At 50.4% G+C, this 10,232-nt stretch overlaps 1 protein-coding gene across 1 annotated transcript in view; it reads right to left on the bottom strand.

The window, feature by feature from the left end:
* The window catches only part of BACE1 (beta-secretase 1), a 25,410-nt gene extending 15,426 nt beyond the window's left edge, over nt 1–9,984 (bottom strand). Inside the window, exon 1 of the mRNA XM_002807276.5 lies at nt 9,251–9,984. Within this exon, the coding sequence (XP_002807322.4) occupies nt 9,251–9,511 (261 nt within the window). The 5' untranslated portion in view covers nt 9,512–9,984. The remainder of the gene's footprint in view (nt 1–9,250) is intronic.
* Nucleotides 9,985–10,232: the final 248 nt, after the last annotated feature.

Below are 10,232 nucleotides of genomic sequence, written 5' to 3' on the forward strand. Positions count from 1 at the left end.
GCTAATCTGCCCTGTTTTTTGGATGATGGGTGAGGGAGGAATCCCTCACTGGCTCCCAAACTATGGGTGTTTTAGGTTATAGGTGTGGCTCTAGCTCAGACCTGCCTTCCTCTCAGGCCTCTGGCATGACACCTGCCTGCATTTAGGCAGCCTGTGATCCTGGAGTCATCATCTTTGTTCCCTGGGGTCAGGAAGACCCAGGAGTCAGATGCCCAGGGAGTGTCAGCCTGGGGTCAGAACTAGGTCAATGTCAATCATTTAACAAACAAACGTGCCCCTGAGGGCCTCAGAGGGCAGACAGCTTCATGAGAAGTGCTAACAAGCCCCACGGGGAAAGGCATACCTGCCCAGGTTTCACTCTGCATTCTCCTGCAGTTCTCAGCAGTAGGTCTTGGGTGATGAGGCAGGTATGTTGCTGGCAAGCCTAGGGTAAGCTGTTTATTCCCCAAATCCCACCTCTCTTGGCCTCAGCTCTCAGCAGCAGACATCAATAGCCCAGATTCTTCTGGATGAAAAACGCCTTAAGGGGGCATCTGTTCAGTGGTCAGAGAGATGGGGATTCTTTCCAATTCAGAAACATCTCTCATTAAGAATCCACACCCTTTCTTGGTACTACCCTAAGGTCATAGCACTTTTGCAAAAGCCTCTGGAATGGGGGCTTTAGCTCCAATTCTTCCTATTCAATAGGAAGTCTATTTTCTTCTGTGTGGGTATCACAGTTAAAGAGGAAAGATGTGGGTATGCTAATACCTATCCTTTGTAATTAAAGCAGAATAAAAAACATAAACTTTAATAAAATATATTGTGCTTCATGGCCGGGTGCAGTGGCTCACACCTGTAATCCCAGCACTTTGGGAGATAGGGGCGGGTGGATCATGAGGTCAGGACTTCGAGACCAGCCTGACCAACATGGTGAAGCCCCGTCTCTACTAAAAATACAAAAATTAGCCGGGCTTGGTGGTGGGTGCCTGTAATCCCAGCTACTTGGGAGGCTGAGACAGGAGAATCGCTTCAACCCGGTAGGCAGAGGTTGCAGTGAGCTGAGAGCACACCATTCCACTCCAGCCTGGGTGACAGTGAGACTTTGTCTCAAAAAATAAAAAAAAGAGGGAAGATACTTACATTCTTGCAAAACAAGTTTCAGCTGAAGTTGAGATTTAGAAGCCTTCCATTTTACGGAGGAAGAAATTGAGACCTAGAGTAAGTAAGCAACTTCACCCATCTTACACAAGCCACAAAGCTAGGACAAGAATCCAACAGTTCTGACCAAGCCTCAAGTGTTATCTTTCATCTCCTTGACCTTTCCGACATTTGGGGAGGAAGTGTGTGGCAGATTGTTATACTATGTCAGAGGGGATCCCGCCCCCCCACCCATGCCCTCTTGGGATCCCCTTCGACAGTGACTCTGGGCTTAGCCATGTGACTGGCTGTGGCCAGTGGGAGATCAGCAAATAATGCAAGGAAAGGCTTGATAAGCTCTTGTGCACTGGGGATTGCCCTCTTGGAAGCTTCTGTGTGAAGTAGCTCAGTCTTGCCTCCTTCAGAGTAAAAGACTTCACAGAGCCAGAAGCCCAACAGGCCTGGTTGAGTCCGACCCCTCACCTGACTACTAGCTGAATGCAGCCACATGGGTGAGCCCAGGTGGGATTTGTAGAAAAATCACAAATCAACACACAGAATCCTGAAAAATAAAATGACTCTTGTTTAAGCCACTAAAATTCGGAGTAGTCTGTTACCCAGTGTCAGATAACTGACACCAACTATCTGAATTAAATCCTGGGATCCTTGACCTTGAAGGCACCAACCATAGGTCAACTCTGTGAACATCTCTTGCCAGTTCCCTTTCCTCACCATACTTCTTGTAAAGTTTCCCAAAAGCACACTGATCTCTCACTTGTGCATCGTTGCAGTCTGCAACGTTCTTTCCCTGTTCTAATGTTCACGTCACACTTTAAACATCCTTTCTCTCAAAGATCTTGTCCTGATGCCCAGATGAGATTAGGTTCTTCCTCTTGCAGATCTGCAGTAGCACTAAAAGATCACACTTTTAATCATTTATTTAATGTTTGCCTATCCCACAGACTGTGAGCTCCACAAGGGCAGGGAGCGTTTGTATGCTTATTACTTGTCACCCAGCCCTGGGTTGATGCTCCATAATGATTTTTTTTTAATTGACAGCAGCTGCCTCATTCCCTGCAGTTAATTCCCATGACCCTACAGAATCCTGCTATTCTTTTTTTTTTTTTTTCCTTTTGAGATGGGGTCTAGCTCTGTCACCCAGGCTGGAGTGCAGTGGCGCAATCTCGGCTCACTGCAACTTCCGCCTCCTGGGTTCAAACAATTCTCCTACCTCAGCCTCCTGAGTACCTGGGACCACAGGCGCCTGCCACCACTCCTAGCAAAAAAAAATGAAATTTTTGCATTTTCAGTACAGACAGGGTTTCACCACGTTGGCCAGGCTGGTCTCGAACTCCTAACCTCAGGTAATCCACCTGCCTTGGCCTCCCAGGGTGATGGGATTACAGGCGTGAGCCACCACTGCTATTAATATTCAGCCCCAGAGTATTTGCAGGGATGATTTTCAACCTGTTACTGTGCATGACCACTGGGCGTAGTGACACCCACCATACCCATGTACCTTGACTGAATATCCACCCAGGGTCCTGTGATTCTTAGAGCAGGTATAGTGACACCAGAGTTCCATGGTCCCAGCACCTTCTGAGTCAGCTTCATCTGCTTTTCCTAAATGATTTCCAGACCTGAGCTTACCCAAGGCTGAGAAAAGGGAGCAAGGAAGGACAAGAGAAGCCTTAAGTCAGCAGCTGGGAGGGGCTTATGTCCAACAGAGTAAACAGCTCCTGCTTTAGAGTCCAGAGATTGGGTCCTGTCCAGGTTCCTCACACCTTGAACAAATCAGCTAACCCTGTGCAAATAGACTCCTTTTCCTAGATATTTCCTCTGTCTTCCACTTGGATCTCCTGGCTATAGCTGGCCATTGGTGCCTGGGAGCACTCAGGCTACCTGGAGCCAATTATCCCACCTCTGGCTGGTTTTTCAAGGAGTCCCAACATGGCTGGGTCACTCTAAACCTTATCTAGTGTACCTTTCCCCCTTTGGATGGGATACTCCATTTCTCTGCAGCCTCTAACCCAGATAAACTAATATTTATCAGTGCCTCCTACTCAAATAAAATGATGGATGTCGACAATCAAAAAATTTATGACAATAGTTTTACAAAATTTTTTTTTCTAAAGCAGAACCTTTTTCCCCTTTTCCAGTCATATGCAGGATCCTAGTGTACAAAAGAAAAAAAGGCAGAGATGTTCTGAGATCCTTGTTTCCATGTCTAGAGTCATGACACTAGATTCTCCAAGTCATCCTGCACACGGAAGCTGTTTTCCTAGAACTAAAGTTAGACAATACCATCCCGCTTCTCATATACCTACGAGGATTCCTTACTGCTTGCGGAATAAAACCCAAAGTCCTGTCAGCCCCACAGCATCCCCACAATGCCTCCTGGCTTCACACCATAGTTCATGCTTCTCTTCATGAAGTGGTCCTCCCCACTACTCTTCTCATCTTTTGAGGCCTTACTCAAGTACTTTCTTTTCCAGCAAGCCATCCCTAATCCCCATCAGAAGTAGCCGCTTCTCTCTGTGCACTTCCAAGACCTACTGCACTATTTGTACCAAATGCATTTGGTCTTGTGTGATATTTAGGTGTTATGTCTGTCTTTCACATCAGATTGTGAGCTGTCCGAGGGCTAAGACTATGGCATTATTTTTCTCTTTTACACACAGTAGGTGCTCAGTAAATATTTGTTAAACTGAAGTGACATCACAAATTTCACTCCTAACAGTTACCTTATTTTTTTGCATTTGGTCAGTGATGCTCATAATATCAAAATGAGATGACATCCTTCTACTTCTTTATTTTGAGACAGGGTCTTACTCTGTCACCCAGGCTGGGGTGCAGTGGTGTGATCTTGGCTCACTGCAACCTCTGCCTCTCAGGCTCAAGCAATTCTTCTGCCTCAGCCTCCTGAGTAGCTGGGTTTACAGGCACGCACCACCACGCCCGCCTAATTTTTGTATTTTTAGTAGAGATAGGGTTTCACCATGTTGGCCAGGCTGGTCTCAAATTCTGACCTCAGGTGATCTGCCCTCCTCGACTTCACCTGAGTGCTGGGATTATAGGCATGATCCTCCATGCCCAGCCCCTTGGTTTAAAAAAATAAAAATACTTTCTCTAAGAGCTACAGTTCTGCATTTACAACTGCCCATTAACAGTTCTCTTTAGATGCTTGCAGCTTATGTTTTCATTCACTCAGTGTTTTTTAGGTGTTTGTTCTGAGCTTGGCATTGATATAGGTTACTATAATACAAAGACTGCAAAATAAATCAAATTTAAAAGACATTGTCCTTAGGAGCTTGAAGTTTTGTTGGTTTGTTTGAGACAGTCTCACTCTGGAGTGCAGGGGCATGATCGCAGCTCACTGCAACCTCTACCTCACGGGTTCAAGCAATTCTCCTGTCTCCACCTCCCAAGTAGCTGGGATTACAGGTGCCTACCACCACACTGGGCTAATTTTTGTATTTTTGGAAGAGATGGGGTTTCGCCATATTGATCAGGCTGGTCTTGAACTCCTGGTCTCAGGTGATTTACCCACCCTGACCTCCCAAAGTGCCAGGATTATAGGCATGAACCACTGTGCCTGGCCAGAGCTTGAAGTTTTATGAGGGAAACAAACACAAAAACAGTTGTAATACATTACAGGTATAGTAAGGGAGGTATCCGAAGGTGTAATGGGAGAATGGAATAAGGATACTTGTGATCAACTCTTCTTCCCCAAGACAAATGGCACAGTAGGAAGAACAAGGATAAAATAGGTCTTAACTTACTAGCTTTCTACCTAGCCAGTGTGTTAACCTTTCAGCCCCGCGTCTTCTGCTAGACACTGTGAATGATAAAGATCTTTTTTTTTTTTTTTGAGATGGAGTTTCGCTGTTGTTACCCAGACTGGAGTGCAATGGCACGACCTCGGCTCACCACAACCTCCGCCTTCTGGGTTCAAGCAATTCTCCTGCCTCAGTCTCCCGAGTAGCTGGGACTACAGGTGCGCACCACCATGCCCAGCTAATTTTTGTATTTTTAGTAGAGACGGGGTTTCACCTTGTTGACCAGGATGGTCTTGATCTCTTGACCTCATGATCCACCCGCCTCGGCCTCCCAAAGTGCTGGGATTATAGGCATGAGCCACCGCGCCTAGCCTTTTCTTTCTTTTTTAGAGACAGGGTATCTGTCACCCTCTGACAGGCTGGAGACTGCACTAGTGCAGTCACAGCTCACTGAAGTAAAGGTCTTTCATATAGTGCAGGAATTGCTATAAGGAACAAGCTAATGGGAGGCTAAGGTTGAAGTATCACTTGAGCCTAGAAGTTGGAGACCATCCTGGGCAACATAGCGAGACTCTGCCCCTACAAACAATTTGAAAAAAATCAGCTGGGCCTGTGGCATGCACCTGTACTCCCAGTTAGTCGGGAGGCTGAGGCGGGAGGATCACTTGAGCCCAGGAGCTATGATGATGCTCCTGTACTCCAGCATAGGCAACAGACAGAGACCCTGTAATGAATAAACAAACACATAAATTTGTATACCAATACTATAAGCCATTCTCTCCTGCCACTTTTCCTATTCCCATAGTCTTGTTATCCTCCAGTTCACCCCAGATGAGAACAAAACTATCTTTGATGCCTTCTTCCCTTCCCTTCACACCAGTGTCACCAAGTCCTGCCCACCTGCCTTGGCATGTTCTCTGCATCCTGCCCTTCCTTTCTCTTTCCATCTTATCATAGCCTCATGCCCTCCTTGTCATAGAGGGCCTCACACCTAGACTGTTGTGACAGTCCCTGCTGCCTGTGTCTTTCAGTCCCACTCTTTTTAAAATTCAGGTACCTCTTCCTAAAAGATTGCTGTATTTATGTCATTCCCCTGCCCCAATAAATTCAAATTTTCCCTTATATCTTTTTTTTTTTTTTTTTTGAGACAGAGTTTCACTCTTGTTGCCCAGGCTGGAGTACAGTAGCATGATCTCAGCTCACTGCAACCTCTGCCTCCTAGGTTCAAGTGATTCTCGTGCCTCAGCCTCCTGAGTAGCTGGGATGACAGACATGAACCACCACGCCTGGCTAATTTTGCATTTTTATTAGAGACAGGGTTTTTCCACGTTGGTCAGGCTGGTGTGGAACTCCCGACCTCAGGTGATCAGTCTGCCTTGGCCTCCCAAAGTGCTGGGATTACAGGCGTGAGCCACTCCACCCAGCCTTATATCCGAAGGCCAAAGTCCAAACCTTACAGTCTCACACTTAAGCTTTTTGGCAATTTGGCTCTATTTTATTTACCCACACTTATCTGGTCTCAGCATAAACCTGTAATATTAACAGGACTGGCTCTCTTTTGTCTCCTAAACAACCATGCTGAAGCCCTAACAACCATAACTCATCCTCTCATTCATTGTGGCCTCTCCCAGTTTAAGGGGGTAGGGTGAGAAGGAGCAGACATGGGCATACGAGTAAGGTGCAATTACAGTACAATGGGATAGTACGGTGCCGTCTGCCCCCTGGGAATAGCCTCTGACTCCTGCCCATCCTTGAAGACAAGGCTCAGAGCACATGTCCCTGGTGAAGATTTCCTGGATGAGTTTATCACCTTCTGAACACCTGTGGCACTCACTCTTTGCACTCCTATAAATAAGTGCTTCTCAAATTTGAGGCACAAACTATGGGGCCCCAGTGTCAGAGATACTGACTCTAGAGGTCTATGATGGGGCCAGGGAATTTACATTTTTAGCAGGCTCCAATGAGGGTTTGTAGACCTCACTTTGAGTATCTCTGCATGGATGACCTTGTGCTTGTCACTTCCACCCTTTCACTTCCCCTCCAACTCTATGTGGGCAGAAAACATGTCTTCTTGTCTCTTTGTGGATCAGCTCCCAAACACCAGCAATTAATTGCCTAGCACAGAGAACATGCTCCCCAAGTTTCGCTTTTACTTGCTTAGTATACAATGCCATCCAAGTTTTCATTTGGCACTTATGACAGCCGTGGCAGGTAGGGAGAAAGGGCATCCTTCTTACAGACAGATGGGGAGAGAGTCCAAGCCAGCAGAGGGCAGAGATTGGCTGATGTAGGCTTAGTTAGAAACGGTAGTGCGAGCCGCACAGTTGCTTTAGCTGTGGGCTCCTTGGCACTAGCTTCTAGGGCTGGTGCTGAACTTTAAAGCCCACTTTCCTCTTCTAGAAAGGAGCGAGGAAGGAACTGACATTTATTGAGCAATTACTCTCTGCTAAGACTTGACTGCAGGATGTATGCATTATTTCAGGAGATCGGGGAAGTACTGTAATGGATACCCCAGTTTTAAACATGTAAAACGTGGAGGCCGAGGACATCCAAGTTTTTATGCCTCATTGCATAGCATGGAAGAGGCAAAACAGGCCAGACAAGGAGAAAGTGACTTCATATTTGTCGGAGGTCCGTTTTGTGTGCAGGTGTGTTGTTCTGGGTGAAAGCAGAACAATTAAGAGAGAGAACAATTAACCCTCACAATTTAGTCCTCACAATTACCTTGCAAAAGAGATCTCGTTTCACTCATTTTAAAGACGTGGCAGTAGTTTCAGAGAGGTTATGCAATTTGCCCAAGGCCACACAGCTGAGAAGAGGAAAAGCTGCGGCGGGTAGAACTGGGATTCCTGGACTGTCTGACTGTCTGACCTCAAAGTTCGCGCAGGTTCTGCAGCCCCATCCTGCATCATGCCATGGGGTCTGTGCACAGTTTGCACAGCACATCAGTAGCAGAAACAGGAGTGGGTCCCAGGTCTCCACATATCCCCTGCTTCCTGACAGTATCTTCTAGCATTCTGTTTACTCAGGGCCTAGATTCAGGCTGTGTCCTGCCCCTCTACTTCCCATTGGAGGCTACTTCTGGGAAGTTATGGTGCACAGGAAAGAGGAGGAGAAAGTGGGGGAGACCAGACCTTCAGCTAGCTGAGAGTAGGGCTTGGGAGCATGCACTTAGGAAGGATGGCTTCTGCACGCTAACTGGGAGGTGGGGGTTTGTGTTTCTCCCAGATCCAGCTGTCTGAGAAGTTCAGGAAAGTGTGGCTGTCCCCTGTGCCCACTCCAAACACACTCCCACCTTCACAGACCCTCCCAAGGACAGGCTTCCCAGACACAGATCTGGGGGTGGCTCACAGAGATGGGCAGGATCAGATTCAAGGTGACACGCACCAGCATATACAGAACCATAGTGCCGCTGGGCCTGGACTCCCCAGCAGAGGCGGCAGATACGCACAGAGGTTAGCCACAGCACCCCACATGGAGGGCTGCTCACCCACAGAGGTGCAGAGGGCACCACCTTCACCAGCCACCTTGAAGGTAACTTGGAGATTGTCAGGAAGGATGGGGAGAGCAGGCAGTGCTTTCTCTATCACTGCCATGCCTCTCCTCTTCCCTGCCATGGAAGGAATCCCACTCTTAGAAGGGAGCTCTGGCTCCTTTCCTACCATTTGTCCTTTCCCCAGGTTCAGTTCAGTTCCCCTCGGCCTGGGGAGGTGTGGAGTGGGGGAGGGGCTGCAGTGTAGACCGCCATAGGGGGAAGGGGAGGAGGAGGGGACAGCAGGAGCCTGTTCAGGTCTTCCGGACTGAGTGCAGTCACGGGAGCCTCAGCAACCTCACTTTGAGGGTCCCTGTGTCAGCCCAGATGGTGGGAGCAAGGGGCTGATCCAGCTGCTGCCAGGATTCCTTGGTCCCAGAGGTGCTGGGAACAATGGTGGGAACATCAGAGGAGGGGACAAGGTTGGGTGGCATTGGCCAAGAGTGGTGGGATTTGGGAGACTCAGTCTGGGCCACTGTCGGAGGGGGCTGACACCTGTTATAGTGCCCTTGTGGCGGACCCTTAACCCAGGTCAGCCTCCGCAGCTGATGTGTCTCTCCTGCCCCAAATCCTTCCTGAGGGCATATGTGTCAGATGAGGAGCAAGGGGAACTAGGCAGCCAGTGAGGGGAGAAGGGGACGGAAAGGGGAGCTTGGGAACACTCCTGCCAACAGCCACGTGACCCCCGGGAAATGGTTGGGGAGGGGTCCTTCCTGCTGTTCCCACCAGCCCTTTTGAGCAGGGGCCAGCCTGCGGCATCCCCATCCTGTCTCCCGCTGCTCATGCAGGGGGAGGGCTAGGGCTGGCCTGACCACCTTACCGTCTGCGGGGGGCTGCCCACGGTCATCTCCACGTAGTAGCCCTGCCCCGACTTGCCCCTCAGGTTGTCCACCATCTCCACAAAGCTGCCCCTCCGGCCAGGCTCCTCGGGCTCCTCGTCGGTCTCCCGGGGCAGCCGCAGCCCCAGGGGGGCGCCCCCCAGGCCACTGCGCAGGGGCAGCCGGATGCCGTGCTGGGTGCCGTGGGCAGGCAGCACTCCCGCGCCCATCCACAGCAGGAGCCAGGGCAGGGCTTGAGCCATCGTGGGCCCCGGCCTTCGGGCCCTCTGGGCTCGCACTGCTCCACGTCCGTCCCTGGCGCCTGTCCCCAAGTCTGGGTGGTGCTGGTGGTGGTGGTGGCTTCTCAGGAGAGGGAGCTTGGGGGCATCAGGACGCCAGAGCCTGCAGGGCCCTGGGCCAACCCCCGGGTCCGGGCGGTGGAGAGCGGGTAGGAGAGATCCGCAGAGCACGGGAGAAGGGGAGAGGCTGGGATCCGGAGCCCACTACATCGGCACGGCAGCCGCCAGCCTCGGCAGCGGGCGCGGGCTCCCGGCGGGGCTGGGAGGGGCGGGCATGGCGGGCCGGCGGCGGCTTGCCGGGTCCCCCCGGCGGGCGGCGGCGCGGACAGGGGCAGGGACTCCGGGCTCCTGCGGCTGCGTTGGCTGCTCAGGCCACCATAATCCAGCTCACGGCTCGCAGCTCCCGGGCGGGCTGGGGAGGCGGAAAGACTTGTGGCGACGGCTGTCAAAGCCAAAGGGTTTTCGCTTTTCCCTGGGATCGCTGGGAAGTGTAGTCTTCCCATGGCAGGCAATTCGGCTTCCGGGGCTCTAGAGGGGTCTGGGATGCCCTCTGCCGAGGTGGAGTCCGCCCTGCAGGGCCTTGGAGGGAAGGGCTAGATGGAGCACACCTCTCTTCTGTCAGTCTTTCTTTCAGCATGGAAGGAGCACCCACTTTATGCCAGACACACTTGCAGGTGCTGGGGCT

The sequence above is a fragment of the Callithrix jacchus genome, chromosome 10 (genome assembly GCF_049354715.1).
Source record: "Callithrix jacchus isolate 240 chromosome 10, calJac240_pri, whole genome shotgun sequence".
In the NCBI taxonomy this organism is placed as follows: Eukaryota; Metazoa; Chordata; class Mammalia; order Primates; family Cebidae; genus Callithrix; species Callithrix jacchus.